Below are 20,203 nucleotides of genomic sequence, written 5' to 3'. Positions count from 1 at the left end.
AATTTACTTTTGAGAAGTTTTTCATTTGCCGTTAGCAATATGCACTATATGCAGCTCGCAGGCCAGATGCACTACAGTAAGAGTGTAAGTACTCCAAGTACATATGGAGCACTAATTGTGTGCCCACTCTTAGGAACATAAAGGTAGTTGTTTGTGTGCTTCAAACTCAGTAAAGTGCATGTTATAGGAGTTCCGCTTTATCACTGTTAATGAGCTAACCACTATATAAAGGGCAGAGAGAAAAAGAAACCAAGAGTGAGAAAAAGCATAAGGGAGAGAGAGAGAGGGGGAGAGAGAGATGGGGGCAGTTTACTGTGGTGTCTGTAAAACAGCTGTATTTCATTTGGACTCTGTGAGTCAGTCAAAAATGAAGAAGAAAAAAAAATCCTAACACTTATTCCCTTATTCCATGTACCTGCCATAGGACTGGCCTGCATGCCCTGTCTCACTCCCGGTTGGCAGTGGAAATTTCCATGGCAACACAAAGAAAGCCTGTACAGACTAGAGACTTTTTTGTGTGTGAAGAACCTTTGTGTGCAGTGTTAACGCTGTTATATACAGTAACTGGGTAAGGCTACCACAGGAACGCTTTCACTTCCCAGCCTTCCACTTTGCATCATGTGAAGGCTGTGTATGGGCACAAGCCAGTGGCCAAAAGTGACAAACAGGTCAGCCATAAAACGTTGGCAAATATTGCATATTTGTCCTAAATCTCCAGAGTATAAACACATTTTATATTTTTTCCCTGATCCGTTTTATTACTGTGTGGTACAGACACTCGTCTACAAAGGGATATGAAGTCAAGCATACAATTACAAGGCTCTGAATTACCTTCGTTTATCTAGTAGTTGCATGGCTTTGTAATTATCACAAATAGCCTTGTGCTATAACAGTTTGGTTTGCTAATTATTTCAACAGACCAAAGCACACCCAACAGTAAACACACCAATTTGTGTAAAACATAAATGCCAAGGTGGGCAATTGAGCATGAAATAAAATTTCTGAAACAAAACAGTTTTGCATCACAGTGATTTTTTTTTTTTTTTTTTTTTGCATTTCATTTCTTCATTACTTCACTTGTGTTACATAGCAAAACACATATACATAAATGATTTCAATCCAAGTGGTCTTATATAACTTAACGGGTAAAACTCAGCAATAACACCATGAAGGTCTGGGATAGGATTCCATTGCAGCCAACCATGAAAAAAAAAAGTTAAAAAAACGTTACTGTATGACATTTTATATAAAACTGTCCAACAAATTTATAGAGTGTCTCATACAATTAAAGTCAAATCACACACATTTACATACATTTTAAGACAACTGGCTTTTTAGAGCTGCACTAGGCAACTTTGCACATTAGCGGCTCCAAATGGCAACAAGTGATAACTGCTATAAAACTTTTAGCTTCCACAAATCCTTTAATGTGACGTCAATAAACTGCATGCAGCACACTCATGTTTACCACTGTCCCAGCTGCTCTGTGGTCACTTTAGACCAAATAACACTAAAAGGGGACAGAGAGAGGCAAAACATTCAATGCTGCTGAGCCCAGCTTTCTGTGGACAGAGCTCACTTGCTGAGTCTGGATTTTGTATTTTGGTCTTAAGTTTTGATTCATCACTTCCTGTGGGCGGAAAATCGACCATGCCCAACACCAGAACTTTACGGAAACAAATTGTAGGTCTCAACATGGGGGGGTGGGATGCTATTTGCTATTGCCCTACTCTGTGACTTACGCTGATCAGAGGCATGTGTGTTTTTACATAAATTATTGGCTAGTGTGGCTTTACAGAGCTGCTTTTGAGTTTATGCTCCAGACAACCTGACTGCTGAACCTATCATTCAGCAAACGGGGTGCCATGGGGTCATCACGGTGGACTCCTCTGTAGCCCCTGTTACAACCCCAGCATTAACAGCCTCCAAATGGAATGTTAACAAGTAAACACTCTCCGGCAGGGGAAGTTACCACTGAGACAAATTACCAAAACATTAGGGTCCTTGAATCGCTGAGCTAGCCTAGCACGCAATGGCAGCTTTTTTTTTTTTTTCACTTGCCGTTAACAGGTTTATGACACTTTAAATTGGGACTGGCCCTCTGGAGCATCTGGACCTTGTTACAGTGGACCCAAATCAAAGGACGCATGAAAACATTTGATACATCATCCTTTCATGTCAGGGATTCTAAGAACGAGCGGCAAAGGACTGTGGACTGCCTGTATTTTGGTGCGATGGATGTTTTTGTAGAATGACTGTTTTTCTGATATGTAAAGATATCAGCGGCTTGTGGTCAGAGATCTGTATGTTAAGGCTGTTTAGAGAAAGGTAATGTATGGAGGACTGTATGTCTGAACAGGATGGACCCCCTCTCATACAAACACACTACCCAGAGCTGACAGAGCAGCATCCTTTGAAGGCTGTGGCCACAGACCATAAGATAAACACCATACTGGGACATATAGATGTACTCCTGAGCTCACTATCATCCCTCAATCTAGTTTTTGAAAAAACATTTTAGGCATTTCTACTTTATCAGACACATATAGTGCAGAGAGAGAGGAAAGACAGGGCACAATATACAGCAAAGGGTCTGGGCTGGAAACAACCCCAGGCCACTGCAGCTTAACGCCAGTTTTACATGAAATACACTCCACACAGTGAGCTACCAACTCTCAATCCTGAATATATCTGAGATAAGGTTGGAATTCACTGACCGCTATAGACTAGGGCTGACTAGTCCTGACTGTAACCATTCATTTGTAACATCCATGCACTGATGATGAATCCCACCAATTCAACGGCATCAGTCTGCTAAAAGAAATAAAGTTACTCTGACTCTGAATGGAACTGATGTGAAATGCATGGAATCTAGTATTTACCATTCTTAAAAAAATAAGATCTAATGTTTTGTTATTGTGACAAAATACTATGAAATGCAATTTTTTTGGTCAATTATGCTTTTTGTTAGAATAAAAAAATGTATGAGTGATTCTTTTGTCTGAATTTTTCACATTTTAAGGTACGCTACACAAAACTGACAAGAGATGATTAAAGTAAGGACCCTTTAGACTCAGCTGACAAAAAAAAAAAATAAAAAATAAAAAAAAAAAATAAAACGTGAAAACATGTAATTTATCAGTGAGTCAGGTTAACCATGAGAACTATGTAGACTCATCAATGTAGAATCGACCATGTAACTCTAAATCACTGCTTTTTATTATTATTTTTTTCTCTGTTAAGTGCTACTCACCAATTGTACTACTCTACGTGTCCTTGCTATTGCCCCTTGGGAACAGATAAAGTGATTTGGATTGAACTGAACTGAAGTCTGAATAACATTTTTAGTGCACCTTTCAGAAGGAAAAACATAGTCCTGTACTGTATATTGCATGTGTTTATCTGATGGACATACTGAATGGAATTGATGATTCAGTTTATGGTTTATACACTCAAAAGGAACTTAATCGTCTCAACAAAAATTGCCAATTGTGAACTGAGAATGACTTTGAGTCGCTTTAAGGCCTAAGATTCACTCCTCTTGTGCCTTCTTAACTTTTTTTCGTGACTATTTCTATTATAGTATGAACAACGACAATGTGTGTAGTGTAATGTAATGCATAATAAAGGCAGTTAGGAGGCTGAGAAAGGACTTGCAACTGCTGAATTTTTAAGCCTCTGTTATCTGTGCCAATATTCACAATTTTGTGCTCAAATTCTCCTTGATCCGTGTTTCACTGCAAAGCAACTGTGTTTACTTCTTGCTGGCTGCCACCTGCTCCACATGCCACGCAAAAACATTCACAGATGAGTCTTCACTACAAGGATCACATAGAAGCCAGGCCCTGCAGGACACTGGCCTGGTTACAGACACGTGCAAGTCATGTTAAAAAAAGAAAAGAAAAGAAAAGAGAAAAAAAAAGAGAGAGAAATACTTTGGAAACTTCGACAATAATTTGGTTTTGACAGCAGAGTGTCCGCTGACAGAAAAGTGCAAAAGGAAAAAATGCTCTCCTTTAGTGGAACAGTGGAACAGATCTCCGTCTTAAGGGAAAGTTTTATGGCATACTTCTTGTTAGCTGAGCAGGCTGCTGCTTCTTCAGAGTGCTAAAAGGCAAAAACAGGGCCTAATTGGTAGAGAAAACTGTTAGATGGTCTATAAAAATGGGGATTCGGTTCCAGTGAAGCAGTGGACGTGGAGCTGATTAGATCTGGTTTTGTCATCCCATCTGTGCTTGGTTAAAGGAAGACACACTACGATAAATAAGTCATTTATCTTAATCTGAAGAGTCTGACTGTAAAGCACGCAATGCCTCATAAACAGTGCCGTGCCACTGTAATAGGGATGCTTTGTAAGGTAGGATTGGATATCAACAAAGTCTTCCTGTCAGCAGTTTCCATAAAAGACTGAAATCGAGGCTCACAATGTGTGTCCACAGGTCAGACTGTGGATTGTGAGATTTGGAGTGAATAGCTGGAGTCACATCTGCTGCCACAAGTTGTAGGGGAAAAAGCGTTAACTATCGACTGCATTATGGAATACAAGATCAGATGTAGCTCCAACAGAGGCTGGCAAGCAGTGGTGGTTTTGGCAGGAGGTCTTTTGTGGAATTGTGAATTAATATTCCCGGGGTAAGCTGTAAAATTTGGACTCAAATAGCACCTGCATCTACATTATGAAAGAGGAATGTTCTTGAAAGGGCACACTTAAGTTCACAAATACACACACAACACACACACTGAACTTACAAGATGCTAATTGATGATGAATTATGTTTCAACATCTCATTCACACTTAATAATTCAAAATGTACATCTCTGGTTGTAAGCACTTCAGCTTTGGCCACATTTTAAAACTCTGCTGTAAGAATGAGCCCAAGCCAACCATGACTTGGAGAAAACATTCAGCCCAGCCTTGTGCTGGCAAGGGACTAATCAACATAACTACGCCGTGGTTCCACTTAACATGCTGGAAGATAAATACAAGTCAAGCCTGAGAATCCATTAAGCAAATGAAAGCACACCTCTGCACAACACTGCTGTAAAACTGAATTCTCTTTGCTTTTAAGCAGCTGAGGCGAATGGTGAGTCAGGGTTTGAAAACACTTACGCATTGAATTCCAAGGAGTTCTTACTCGTCCACAGTACTGCCTAATGCCAGCTTTTCATACAGCCTGTGCACCTGGAACAGTGTATCTCCAAACACAATGTAGGACATTTTCAATAAGGACAAGCTCCCCCTTTAAGGCAGGGATTTCTCGATTACCATCATTCACATGCATGCATTTAGAAAAACAACATGGAGGCCATAAACTACTTTTATTGGCCTGTGTGGAGAGCAAGAGAGACCCCCTGGCTCCTTATGCTCATGTTCCAGTGCTGGCATGTTAGAATGAGGTCATTTCAAGTGAAGCAGGACCATGTGAAGCTCAGGGACACAAAGAGAGGGAGAGAGACACAGAAAGTCTTATTGATCTACATGGACACTGCATCATCTAGCCTCTGACTTGTAACTTGTGGAAATGTACATAATGTGCTCTATGCCTACTTACATGAAAGCGATCCAGTGTGTTTTCATTTTAATCTTGAAAAATAACAATTACTGTCAAACAAACAAAACACAATCAAATCCCTGCTTTTCTTGAATCAGGTCTGGCAAAAAATGCATGCATTAAGTAACACTAACCCTCAGGAGGGGCTCAACAGGGTCACTCTCGTGACTAAGTCAGAGTAAAATACCCCAGTCACAACCTCCTGTGGAACTTGGTATATTCTAGCTCCTCTACAGTGTGAATTAGTTCACTTATACTGTGCTCCATAGGGTTAGTGATTGATACAGCCTGCCAACACAAGAAAACATGGTTGTTTTTAAGTGGTCTCACAGGCCAAGTATTGATGAATTCAGTGATAGAACACACATTTTGAATAAAACTGCTTCCATGATTGGTTTAGGTCATTTACAGGGCCTAGTTAAGTGCACTACAGGGTCTATTAAAGCCAGTACCTTGGAATCAAGATCCAGGATGTTTTATTTTAGGACTGGAACCTCCATCCAACAATGTGCTGTGCCTCCGATGTCAAAATTTCGCAAGAGTACATTTTTCTCCAATATTCATTACTATGAAAAAAAAAAGTACAGCCTTAGGTTTCTGAAATATGGACTCTAAAAGTTTGATGCTCAACATAATTAGGAATAAACCACAACACAATTCCATAATTAATTATAACTTCAGTGGTGAAATTGCTCTTTCTAGGGAAAAGTCACTTCTGGGGAAGATCATTACAGAATTTATGATGGCTTCCCGAAATGTAGCCTCACAGGATGGTGCCTTGAAAGACAGCCAAAGATGAAATGTAACAGGTTCAAACAACAGGACCTGCTCTTCCTGATCCCAGCCTCACCGCAACACCATGAACACAAATAAGCCAGTACATTTTTTATCATGCGGTTGAAGAATATTTCATTACAACCACGTCCAAGCTCAAAACCACCACTAGGGTGTAAAGCTCTGTGCAAAACAGCAGAGCTGTGCATGAGGGTAAGTCCACAGACCATCTGTGCTGTTGGGTTTTTTGTGGTGAGGCCTGCTGGGTGGCCCACCATCGAGACACTTAGATACTGAATCAGCAACCATCAACGCTCGGCTTGGTGATCAGCTTGGGTCTGCCCAGACTGAGCAGCGCTGTGCTCCATCCCATCACCGCATGCCACTTTCAAGCTTCATCACTCAGCAGAGCCAATAAAACCACAGTGTGGACCCAGCCAGCCGACCAGCCAAGTCTGGCTTCACTCCGTCTAGTGGAGAAAGATGCTGGCCACAGAGAAGACGGGATCTCGCTGCTTGGTCAGGCATACATATCTATAACTGAGAGTTGGGTTATGTAATATTGTATTGAATCAAAATTTTCCACCTATAGATGCCATATTCAAATATAGTGAAATATATTTGTTGGAATTACTGCTATGAACTGTACAGCTAATCCTCAAAACATAAAAATTGCTGTCAGTATGTGCCGGCAGATGGAGCGAGCACTGACATTTTCCCTCGCAGCAGATGTGAATACACAAACAAATGCCTCACTTGAAACGTACATTTGAAACACTTGAGGGCTGAGTCAATGGAAAAACTCCATGTGGTTGACTTTTTCGCACAACATATGCAGCCATTTTCGAATATCTCCCCGAATGAAAAGTGGAGAAACATAAGCGAGAATAACATTGAGAGGTGTACTGGTTTCTGGCCAATGTAATCACAGCCGGAGCAACAAACGCACCATGCCTCTGTCATGGCCAGGTCTGAAACTGGAGGAGCGAGTAGTGCTGTGACTCACAACAGAACAAAGAAAAATACACATCTTTCATTTGAACCGTCTGCCTTTTTTCATAGAGAGGAAGCACCGAAGTTGATGTTGGCCATCTCCAGGGCCAAAAGACGGAGGTTGAGGAACAAGCAGCACTTCTTCCCCGTGCCTGTCTTTTATTGAGACGGCTGAAAGAAAATGGAGTCAGGCACCTCCATCCCTTGTGTTATTTTTACAACTGAGCCTAAACCTGCTGAGAAAGGAAGGCTTTACCAAACACACATCATGGGAGAGGAGACATCCTATCAGATGACAATGTGGTGCAGGGGTGTCATTATCATTGGCCAACGTGTCTTTGGGGACACGTCGCATGGAGTGGTGCAGAGGAGTATGGTGAGGTGGTTAGGCCAATCTCGGTCAAAACAATTATAACTATATATAACCACTGACTGACACTGGCTCTACTCCAGAACTGTCATGTTTCATAACTCAAATCTATTTGCGATGACATGTTGAGTTAGTGGGAGCCCTTTCTGTGATGCCTGCAAACACATTTTTTCTGTTTATTTATCTAATAATGCCCTGCTAACATAAGGTGGAAATTAAAAACAGCTGGAACACATCTTAGTCTCCAAGTTGATAAAAACGGAATATACATGCTATAACTATATTTGAGAATTAGTGATTTAATAAGTATTTGTGAAATGAAAATTCAAAGTAAAAGAAATGATGGTATGCATCACACAATGGAAGCTTTTTGGAGATTCTGCTGTTGTCTGATGTCTAAAAAATGATATTCAGGACAGACTTTTCTCTTTTGCAGCTTGAACACCAGAAAATGCAATATAGCTTATGTACATTAATTTGCTATAGCTAATGTGAGTGAGGGGCCTAGCTGAGCTCACCAGATGCAGTGAGCAGCAAAATGGACTCTGGTGAAAATGAAACTAAGGACATTCTATCAAGTTTTTAACCTACAAATTTTAAATCTGTTAAGGAAGGAAACGTCAACAAGGCTGCTAGAACTGTTTTGCTACAATCGTACTGTATGGGATCCCAGAAATGAAAAGGGATTTTTTTCACAATCACAAATGTCTTCATTCGAGATTTGATGACCAAGCAGTCAGAGGCATATTATAGAAAAGTAAAAACTGCTGAATTCAGAAGTTCAAAAAATGCATCCTTTGCCTGTAATGCAACTTTTTAAAGTTACGTGATTTTATGATGCACCACCTAGTGGCCACTGCCATACGTGCCTGTATGCAGACTCAAGAGTGTGGAAGTTATGAGCCAAATGGTATTTATCATAATTAGAGACAATATTTTTACATCACAACATTTCTAGGAGTAACACATATGGTTAGAAATGTTCAAGGGAGCTATAAAAAGCAACAGGCATCAGATCAAGAAAAACATATCTTAGGCTACACATATGCTACAAGAAGTTGTAATTCTCTATCATAAGCATGAAGGAGAAAGCAGTAGCAGCATTTGGCTATGTGTAGCTGCACACAGCATATGTTGCTTACCTGAACATGAAAACGAGCTCGACATGTCAAACTCCATCATAGCAAAAGTGAATTAACTGGTATTAATCAACAAGTAAGTAAATAAGTAATTTATTATATTTTACAGCTTTAAAAGGAAAAAGGTCAAACTTGCCATATAACAATATTACAATATCCATAAGTCCAGACAAGACCTAGTATCATGTCATGATATTTATGTATTGTCCATCCCTTATTGCAACATCCTATTTGATAACATACAACAATGTTATATGTTGTGCCCTGTCTACACTGAAACATGAAGTGCACACATCTCTACTCTGTGGTAAGATGCAGGGTTTTGCCTTATTCTTATCACCATGTGCACTTCAACAGTTATCAGCGGTGTTAGTCGCGTGTTAAACAAAGGGCAGGGGCCCACAGAGCCGACCTGCAGTTGACCTAAACCAGTCCCCCCAGTAATGCTCCCAGAGAAGCCTCCATGGCATGCTTTCCTCTGGCCCCCACCAGGACACGATGATTTGTGCCCTGTCTGGGATGTATTCCCGCCTACCTGTCATTGGTCAAACCAGGACTGACCCACCACTCTTTTGACCAGTCACAGACCATTTCACCGCAAAAAGGAAACTTTGCAGGTCTGGGAAGAGATCGACAGCACGTCAACACTGCAGTGTTCTGTCTTGGACAAAACACTCTTCTGTCTGTCCTCATTTTTTTTTTTTTTTGCTTCTTTTTTTGCTGCTTCTTTCCCAGGTACCGTTTGTAATCCTTTTTCTCCCGCTAGTCTCCTCCCACTCGCTCCACTCTTTATTGAAAACACGAGCGAGCAATCTTTCATTAGGACGACAGAACACAAACTGCGTGCATGCACACCCTAGGGGGGCAGGGGGCGGGGGGGCTGTAATAAGCAGGCATTCTGAAAACATTCTTTTCGGGTAATAAAGTCCCCTCAAATTAAAACCACTTGCTGTTTTGCCCCCCAAAATAAGTCGGGCAAGGAATGCAACTCCTCAGCTGAAAATAAAATGTCGGCAAATGCCCCTCCACCCCCCACCGCCCCCACCCCCACCCCAGATAAACAGATAAAAAATAAGAACTGAGAAATGAACATGAGCAATGCATTAATAAGGTGAACACCCACTTGTTTTTTGGTGCCCCCCCACCCCTTCATTCATAAACATTCACGATCAAATAAACCTCAATCTATTTTTGGGCTCCGCTCAAAACAAACATGTAAAAATGAGATGTATTGTGTAACTCCCTCATGGTTTCTCTTACCATCTCCTCCACCAAGACGTCATCCTAGCTGGTTGTATAAGCACTTTAAGGCTCTGCAGATCATAGCTAAGAAGTGAGAGAGACAGTTTTGTACAGTATGTCCTAAACCCGGCTGTCTCAATACATGCAGCCCCTTTGTCTCTAAATTTAAAAAAGCATGAAAATAAATAAATAAACATTTTATCTCCATTTGTGGTTGCATTTGGATGGACCTCTTTTCCCTTTTCAGAGTGCCCCTCAGACTGCCTCTCCTTGACGTATTGCTGACACAGCACAGCCCAAGCAAGGACTCCCAAACCCCATGATAAGGTCTCTCGCTCTTGCTCTTTATTTCTTTCTCTGGAGTCCACAGGGTATATAGGCTTGCGCTAAATAAACTTCCAGTATGGACACAGGAAGCAGCTCAGCAACTTCTCAGGTTTGGGCATAATCTCAGAGGGATAATAGAGCTCTCGTGGCAAGCAGATGTCGAACTCAGTCAAAGACCCCATTTCTCTTCTAGTTCTCCTCACTGAAGGGATATTAAAAGCCAGGCAATGCGCCCCTTTGCCACTTTGTTGATGCTGCTCATTTGCATGCAAGTATGTGAGACAACTGGACCACCGCGTTCAGATGCTGCTGTGACTGGAAAAGCACTGTTTCAAATCTCTGACAAATCTGGGCAAAGAACATGAATGAGTAATGATGAAAAAACTCCCACTGAGGTGCCTTTGAGCAAAGCCAAGACTGAAGCCCCGTCTGCTCCAGCAGAGTTGCTTGGGGCCCTTTTCCACTGCACAACAAGAAACTAGAGGAACTAGATCCGGTTACAGTTTGCATTTCAACCAACTTCAGGAGAAAAAGTTACAAACAGCAAACGGTGACTAACATCTTCACAGCGCACGTCTACGTCATGGCAGCGAACGGCAAGATGATATGAAACAGATGTAAACACGATGGAAAGTGAGGTGCTGTGTTTTATAGTATTTCTTTTCCTGGTTAGCCATTTTTTACACTGCCAATTCTGGTATTTAACCAAAAATGCTGGACAGAGAGCAACAAAATCCTTCTATTTCGAGAGGAATGCTGGCTCTTACTGTCAGTTGCTTCAGTGACACAAAAATGTGGAACCAATCAGCGATAAACAGTGCAGTAGTCCCGCCCCCAGGGACAAGTTCCTGTGAGTCCCACATGTTGAGCAGGGACCAAAAAATCAACTGGAACTGCAGCTGAAACTGGACCCTTGGTGAATGGAAAATCCAAAGTTCCTGTTTTTTAGTGCCAAGGCAGTGCCAAAATGTTTGGGTACCATTGCAGTGGAAAGAGGCCTTTAGTGGCTGGCAACCTTTTGAGTTTATAATAAGTAAATCTTCCCTGAATGAACATGCAGTTTTTACAAAGGTCTGTCTAATGTCTGGGATTTGCACATTTTTAGTGTTTGTAAAGAGCTTTGGTTTTGGAACTAGAGAAATCAAAAATCTCTGCTTTTGTAAAGGGAGTCGAGTCAGCAAATGCACACATACACACACACACACACACACACACACACCAATCTCATATCCGACTGGATCAGTGAGGTATTAGGTTAAAAGTAAGAAGTGTGCACATGTGTAAATTGACTGTGATAACAAAAAGTCATGTGACTACTGCACTCAGTCACTGGCACAGGACTGCTGAGTGCTTGGAGAACACACATAACCAAAAACAAAGTTCAACTAAATATGAAAATGTTGTCTTTATCTACTCAAGTTTGTATGACAGTATAACATCCAGCAATTTAGCTAGAGCATCTCTGATTCAGGCATTGGACCCATGGCGCAATCACTTGGCTTCAGACTGTACTGTTTTGGACCTATTTTGTTTTTTGTTTTTTTGGGGGGGGGGGGTTTGCACTTTTTGGAATTCCAAAGAAATGGTCTCAAATAACTCTAGCTGTTTTGACAAGCACTGCGATGACACAGTGATTGCTATTATACAGATCTGCAAATATCACCAGCATTTCAGTTGACAGGAGAACGAGTAGGCCATTTTTGGGTGAAATGTTCCTTTAAATCTGAGGCCCTACTGAGACCTTTTCAACATAAAGTGTCGTAACACGATATCTGCTCTGGGCTGGAAGCAGAGGACTGCTCTCAGAATGAGACACTAAAACACATCACAGTGAAATTATGGTTCTACACAGCTAAGCTGTCAGAAAGAACAGACAAAAACAACTGAGGAAAACCATATTGAAAGTGAACTTTTGGTTTCAGACCAAGTTATTTGTGTAGGTTTGAACAGTGCTGGGTGGATTAAACCAACAGTAGGATACTGATACGACTGCAAAGTCAGTCCTCTGGTCAGGAACACCCAGGATGCTGTGGTTTTCCTTTCCCTGCAGTCCACTGGTCTTGTAACAGAGAAATAAAAATGAAAGCAAAAGCCAATCTAAATAATCGCATAGGTTGGTTTCTGGGAACCAAGGTGAAGCCTGCTTGAAGACTCAAGGACGTTTATATGTGGGCTAGGGTCAGGGAAAATATTAGCAAACTATAAGAGTGCACTCAGTAGAGTGGAGATCTCTGCCAGGCATATCTCCCCTTCTCCGGTGCTCGGACTTAGGTGAAAAACCAGCTGAGGACTTAGCACTCAATTGTGGTATACAACAGGTTTTTCAAAGGTTTTGAATCACTTCAACCCCAAGAGGTGCTTGATCATACAGTCATAACTGTGCTCGAAAAATTATAGGCTGATAGACCAGGTGGTCAAGATTACAAGATTAGCTGCAGACAGGTACATGCACACAGACAGAAAAAACACTATTGCCATTATTAGACTTTTGCACAGCGCCCAAGTCAATTGAAGAATAAAAACATTTTGCCTGTCAGTCTGTGGCTGTGCAGCCTCCTAGGACCCTCACATGAATGTGACCAAGTCAGAGAGAGAGAGAGAGAGAGAGAAAGTGAGAAAGAGAGAGAGTAGCTAGAGAATGAATGAAGAGACGGAGCGGTGGTAGCAAGAACTTTTTTTCAAAGACTTTGATTCACCACATCCATGAGAGGTCCATGATTATACCATCATATCTGTTAACAAAAATTTTAAGATGATAGGTTCAGTGTTATGCAAAATTAGCTTTGGACAGATGCACACACGCACACACACACACACACACACACACATACACAAATGACCAAATGCAACGTCCACTCCAGGCTATATTCTGCTCCTGTTCCTGTATAAAAGGAGAAAGTACTCACCAAACCTCTTATAGCCAAAGGACTGCACCTCCTCCTCATCAGCAAAGTCGTCTGGGGAGTGAACACAGAAAAACATTTGTTAAATAATTTACTTAAAGGTGCACTATGCAAAATGGCAGAGGGTCAGTTGAGGTGAAAACCCTTCAGACTCACACAAAAAATGTGAAATAAGCACATAATTTGATGGTTGAGTCTAGATGGATTTTGTCATTGGTTGGACTCACTGATAGATTACATGCTTGTTCCACATTTATTTGTCAGTTGAGTATAAAGAGGCCTCAGTTAAATCGACCCTTGGCAAGTCTGCATACTGCACCTTCAAATAGAGTAAGGAGAGTCAGGTCATGCACCACTTGATAATGCTATTTCATAAAACCATGTTTTTATGATGGCCACATCATTAAAACATTAATTTCTAAAATTTAACTCACAAGGTTAAAAATTTGATCTGGTGTTCATACCTCAAATGTCCAAACTGGTAAACACTGAATTTCTCAAACAATGTTCTCAGGACTAAATCAGAACCTTTTTATATTTACAGCCCATTCACTGTGCTACCATGTGTTTAACCCACTGTACTATTAAACAGCAAGTAAACACACTCCTTCACTCAAATTAGCTCAGCTCGTTTCCAGTGATGTTTCTCTCTCTCGGTGGGGTTACTGCCATGTCTCATGGCCTTACAGGCCCCGGGTACCACCTCTTTTCAAGTGGCTGCCATGCCCGTGGGAAAGTACAGCAGTGACTTCAAGGCGGTTTTCTGTGTCATCATCCTTGGCCAGTGAAAATAAAGACAGACCACATGTCTCAAAAAGAGATCTCCAAACCAATCTCTTACTCCCTCCTGCCAAAAGTGGCAAACGGATCAGAGGTGTGGAGAGGTGAGAGTGATGATCCAGACTGCTAATGACGTCAGGGGGGAAAGAACAGGAGTCCATCTTATTTTTTATTTTTTTTTTTTAATAAAACAGGAGAAGCAAAACTGTCAACGCCTGAGGGGACGTCGCTTTTTTACTGTGTTATCACATACTCTGGCTGTCTCCCCATGCAGCAAGCACGTAGTCTGGGAACTCCTGAGAATGCTTTATTGGTCCTGGAACCTGAAATCCTAAGCTATCACGGTGACTTTTTAGCAGGCATTTCACAAGAGAGCACAGAGTGTGCAGAGAGGTGACAAGACTCTTCTAAACAGTTGTAAAAAATCTGCATCTGATGTGCTTATTAACTTGCCTTGCCCAAGACCTTCTTTCCTGTTTTTGTTTCCACACTACATGTCTGTGTCCTGTTATAACAATGATGACAGTGTAGTGCACTTGGCTTTTTAACAGCCATTCTGGGAAACTGATTTCATACCATTTTACCCACAGGACTGAGGAGTAACTGGACTCAAAAATAGATATCTACCTCTTGTCAAATTTGGATTTTGGAACAAATACTGCAGCTGTGGCCCTTGAGTGTTTGCAATATGCATTTGGCACATGTAAACTACTAAAATAACTAAGTGGAATTGCTCAATGTGACAGAGATAGACCAGTGGATTCCTGCAATGTGACAATCATTGTATGACTTCCAGTTTTCAAATGTGCATTCCTGCACCCTGGGAAAGTTTGGCATCTATTTTGTTTTGTCCTCTGTGAATTACTTCTTCTGTGGTGTGACCCCAGCACAGCTCCAGTGAAGGTTAATGGAAAAAGACAAAAGTAAAAAAAAAAAAAAGTAACAGGCTGCAGAGGGGGTTTCAAGATATGTGAGCACAAGTTCAGCTTCAGAAATGTTTACACTGTTTATGGCAGCAGAAGCTGGAACAAACACTCTTATGAATCCCCACAAACTGCCTCCTCCTATTGTCAGCAGAGTGGCTCCAGGATGCGACTTCCATCTTGATGACATTTTACGTTCAAGATTGAATTTACAGACTTAAGACGGTTGTTCAGACTCGTGTTCACACATTCTGGTTGAGCTGCCCCTCTGAGTTCTGAAAAAAAAAAAATGAACAACATTTCCCTATAAAGTTGCACTGACCCAGTGAAAATGAAAGTTCTGAGGTCGCCCACAAGGTGGCAGGAGTCTTGTGGCGTTCATACACTTTCAGTACAGCCCCACTGTAACAGGGACCAGCTTACTGGCCTATCAAATAATGCCTTTGTGTCTGGGCTCCAGTGACGTGTGATGTTCATTTTAGCATTATCTTTGGTGGGGGGCAAAGGCAGCAGTCAAAGGCATCAGGGCACCACATGGGAATCACATTTGGGCCAAGCGTGTAAGGACAATAAAAACTTGATTTGACATTACAGCGCAGACCACATTAATCCACACACAATGGGACACGCTGTATTGTATTCAGTGTGTTGAGAGGGACATTCTCTGTGTGTTTTTTTTTTTTTTTTTTTTTTTTATGAACCTTCTATAAAAGTCACAGTGAGTGCAAGACGTGCATTTTTGCGGAGAGGGAGGGGGCGTCATGTTTTAGGGAGCAGCGCCAGTGTGGCTTTTCATGTAAGGTAATTACATAAGTCTGACTCATTATCTCCCCCCCAGCAGGCCTACCTTTTTTTTTTTTTTTTTTTTTCAAACAGGAAAAACTTCCAACAACACATTTAAGATATACAAACTGACCCTCAAAATAATAATAATAACAATGCCTATACCTGCAAATCAGTTTAAGCGCACAAACAGCTCTAAAAGTTAAAATATTCACACTAAACTGTGACTCAAAACTTGTTTCTCTGCACGCCGACTCACTCTTCGGGTTGTAATAATGTGTTTTGGCTCTACTGTGAAAAGTTCACTTAGTGTAGGTTAGTGTTTGATGTGCAGCAGCGACCAGATGCAAAACAATCCCAAACCCGACTCCCCAAATTGAAACCAGATGTCACACGCAAAGTGTAGCCTACGCATTCCTCCCGTCTAGCGCTGGAAGAAAGAGTGCAGAAAATTGGCGCATAGGAAAGGGAGATAGGAATTCAGGAGCAGGCTGTATTGATCATGTGGGGTGCAGTTGAGCTATTTTATGTTTTTGTTATTGATTAAGTCTCGTAATCAGCCTACCTTTCATTGTGTTTTACAGGACTCTACCGTTGCGAAGCTGTCGTTTGAAGTCACATCCACAGCATTGCAATGGCATTTGCTCAAAACATCCCTTGAGCGCCGCTGCACCTTAGATCACCGAGTATCCCAATATCCACTGCCCTCAGGAATAAAAAGGGGGGAAAAAAAGTTCAGAGCTCCATCAGTAACTGTTACCGCTGGGGACGACCTCCTTGTCAGCGCAGGTAACTACAATGCTGCACGTCAGATGCTGCGGGGGAGGAGGACTAAACTTTGGTGGAAGTTGCGCTGAGCGCTGAGCAGGAACCTTGGCGCTGCAGCAACTGCAAAAACCGAGGGATGCTCCTATTTCTCTGGTAATTCGAAAAAGTGCTGAGGTGAGGGTGTATCTCCGTCCTGCACGGCACACTGGCACCCGCAGCCGAAAGCGGACAAACTCAAAGAAGTTGAGGAGTGAAGTGGTCCAAACGTGAGAGGAAGTGGTGCGCCCGTAGGGCTGCTTTGAGAAACCACGTGTTGCTCACATCTGTGCTCACCCTCCGCACCCCGGTCTCTCTCTCTCTCTCTCTCTCTCTCTCTCTCTCTCTCTCTCTCTCTCTCTCTGCGTGTGTGTGTGTATGTGTGTGTATGTGTGTGTGTGTGTGTGTGTGTGTGTGTGTGTGTGTGTGTGTGTGGTTGGGTTCAATAACCTATGCCCCTGTCGAAATTGCTATTTTCTAAATGCCGTTTGGCGCAGTAAAACGTGAAATAAAATGAAGTATTTCATAACATATTCATGCAATAGAGTGCCATGATTGCACAGTGGGTATAAAAAAAATCTCTTCGGAGTGTGTGCCTCTTAATTTAAGTAGCTCAGGGTCTGCTCAGGGTCAATATTTTCAAATAACAGAGATCCCCAAGATATTCTTTCTACTGTTGAATAAGGAAAATTGATTCTTTTTTCCAACGATACAACCATTTAACACTCATTCTGTTCTAATTTAGATGGATATAGGACTAATATATGGGATTCATATATAATTATGTTATATATTAACGTATGGGATTAATCAGAGATGGTACATTTTAATCATGCTGATAGTTAGAAGATGTTTGGGAGAAGCATCTACTCCCTCAAATTGAATGTCATAGTAGTGGAGGGGGCAGCTTTGGTGAAATATAATAAAACCATTAGTAAATTTACAGCCACATGTCAGTGAAAGTTAAATATTTCTTCTGACTTTCTCATGAAACGTTAAAATATCCAGTGGCGCCACTATATAATTAATTATTCATACATGAATATGTGAAGCAGTTAACCCCAAGCCTGTAATGAATGTGTTATGGAACTCCTTACGTTCAGCTTTGTGACATGAATTCCAAAACTGTGGAAAGAGTTGCACAAGTGGCACACCTCAGAGAATATGGATGGACTGTACCACTGTCATCACTCAGTTTCAGTCTACCAAAAAGGAAGTATTGCCATGAGCCCACAAAACACAATATGATTACCATGAGGGCATTTCTAAACATTGCCAGATGGGCTTTATCCCAGAAAAACTCAAAACTTGTGCCAAATCTCAAGCACATTTATTCCCGACATCTGCGGTCAGCCGTAAGCAACCATGAAGTTTGCTAAAAAATTAATTTATCCTCATGCAGTAAAAGCTAAGCTGTTTCTCGGAATAGCTGCTTATTCTGCTGCTGGTTCCAATCAACTGGCATTTCTCACACATTCGATCCTCTACTTTCTTGCACTTGCCCCATTGTCCTTTCATACTGAACAATGCCTTCGGCTGTACATTCCACCTTGACCCCTTTTTCGTGGAACGAGCTACCGTACAAGTGGCCTAGCAGATGTGTAACGTTCCCTCAAAGAAAACTCAACAAGGCCTTCAAGAAAGTGGTTCCCAGTCTATAACTGCTTCATCAATGGGCTCAGTGCCCTGTAAAGCTGCTTATCCTCTGCACCTGTTTATCTCTTCAGTCCAGACCTTCACGCTTTGATCATCACTGCAACCTGACACATGAGCACACCGTGAGCCTGTTATATGGACCTGCTGCAACACCTTGAAAGAGTTTATCAAGCCCTCTAAAAGCACAGACATGGACTCAGTGTCAAGTGGATTTTGTTCATCTGATGTTCGCACGGTTCCTTGAGATGATTTTTAAAGACCAAACACTGATTTTCCCTGCAGCACCTCCTGAATATTAACCTCTAGAGCGAGTATGTTCTATGTCCTTACATCGTACATAACTCAATGCATTTGGATGCATCTAATCTCACACCACTAGGCGTTTTTATGGTTTGCCATTTGGAGCCTAGGTCAGCTGTGGGAGAACATGGGAAGACCTCATCTTCTGGTAGGCTTATAGGAACCAGGTGTTGAGGGGGTCAGCAGGGCTGGGGACTGGGGTATAGCACTGGCTGTTACTGATTAGCATCCAGAGAGGACCCTATTTTCTGGGTCACAGCATGCAAAGAGGGCACATTTTTGAGGGACCTAGGGCACCAGTGAAGAGATGGGGAAAGAGGAACCCTTTCACCCCGTGCCCTTCACATTCCATCTGTGGCAGAGATGCTGAACATGGAGCTTCCTACTGGGAGGAATGTTTTCTTTTAATGATACTCTAATGATACTCTGGTTGCATCATGGTGATGGTTTACATTTTGCAGGTTGAGGATGGCCACAGGTTGTATTTAATGTGAGATCAACTGTTTGGCAGAACACCAGCGGAGGAATCTTCTGTAATCATGTGACTTCTTATGATATTAGGGTGACTTAGTGCAAGGTGCGCCATATGATGGTGCGATCCAAGCTAGATCTAAGCTTGTCTGATATGGGATTTTGAAAGCTAATGCAACATCAATGTTGTTAGACTAAAGCTGCTCATATTCAATAATTTATGATAGCATATGTGATACCATTATAGAACATCTATATTTACATGCCAATAATTCAGTGTTTCCTTCAGTGATTTGGCCTGTCATGTTTGACATGCTTTAAAAAAAAAAAAAAAAAAAAAAAAAAAAAAAAACATAATTGAACATAATTAAACCATAAAGTGAATAAATATCATCTGCAAAGAAAACAAAACTTTTGCATGATTCATGGACTGTTTTTATGTAATCTGGAGGGAGAAACCTCCATAATATTGGAAGCAGAGAGCGTGACTGACTGATATCCTACATTAAAAAAGGGCCAATATTGTAATATCAACATATTTGTCTCACTCTGATCCAGAACAAAACCGTTTGGCAACCAATACATGAAAATCACAGGAATGATTTTCGTCCTCACTTTATTATGAGAAACAACTGACATACGTTTCACCATGGAATGTTTAATGAAGGACTTTTTAATTTTTTTTCAGGTTTAGCCATTTTACCATTCACAGACAAAGTGTTTATTGTTGTTTCATTATTCTAATTCATAACTACATGACATCATGCATGCTGGAATAAATGTAACATATTGTTGATGTACCTTTAAAATAACAGATTTTCAGGAGGTAACAAAATCATATTTGTTTTCAGCTTGCCCACAACGCATTTTGGGGTAAATTAACTAAATTCCATAAAAACCAAGTGAAGTATAATGTTTTCATTACAAAAAGAAACATATAATCATTCACTTGAAGTTAAAACATGACAATTACCAAAACTGGGAGTTGCATGGTTTTCTCTTGACCACAGCAGTATGTAATAGTAGCTACTTCTACCACGGTGACAAATCCCTCAGTCAGTGAAGCAATAAAAAGTAATGCAATACAGAAAAAAAACACATAATCTGCATATGTGAGCAGCCTTATCATTGTGTGCTGAACATGCTTTACATTACTTGTGGAATCAAAGACCATCCTATTGTGGGA

At 41.3% G+C, this 20,203-nt stretch overlaps 1 protein-coding gene across 1 annotated transcript in view; it reads right to left on the bottom strand.

Moving 5' to 3' along the window:
• colec12 (collectin sub-family member 12) overlaps positions 1-16,804 on the bottom strand; it is a 32,340-nt gene extending 15,536 nt beyond the window's left edge. Inside the window, exons 1-2 of the mRNA XM_030073661.1 lie at positions 16,352-16,804; positions 13,304-13,354 (exon numbers count right to left, since the gene is read on the bottom strand). Coding sequence (XP_029929521.1) covers positions 13,304-13,354; positions 16,352-16,358 — 58 coding nt within the window. The 5' untranslated portion in view covers positions 16,359-16,804. The remainder of the gene's footprint in view (positions 1-13,303; positions 13,355-16,351) is intronic.
• Positions 16,805-20,203: the final 3,399 nt, after the last annotated feature.

The sequence above is a fragment of the Myripristis murdjan genome, chromosome 17, assembly GCF_902150065.1.
Source record: "Myripristis murdjan chromosome 17, fMyrMur1.1, whole genome shotgun sequence".
In the NCBI taxonomy this organism is placed as follows: Eukaryota; Metazoa; Chordata; class Actinopteri; order Holocentriformes; family Holocentridae; genus Myripristis; species Myripristis murdjan.
Note: the sequence above shows the minus strand (reverse complement) of the source record. Positions and strands in the feature narration are given on the sequence as shown.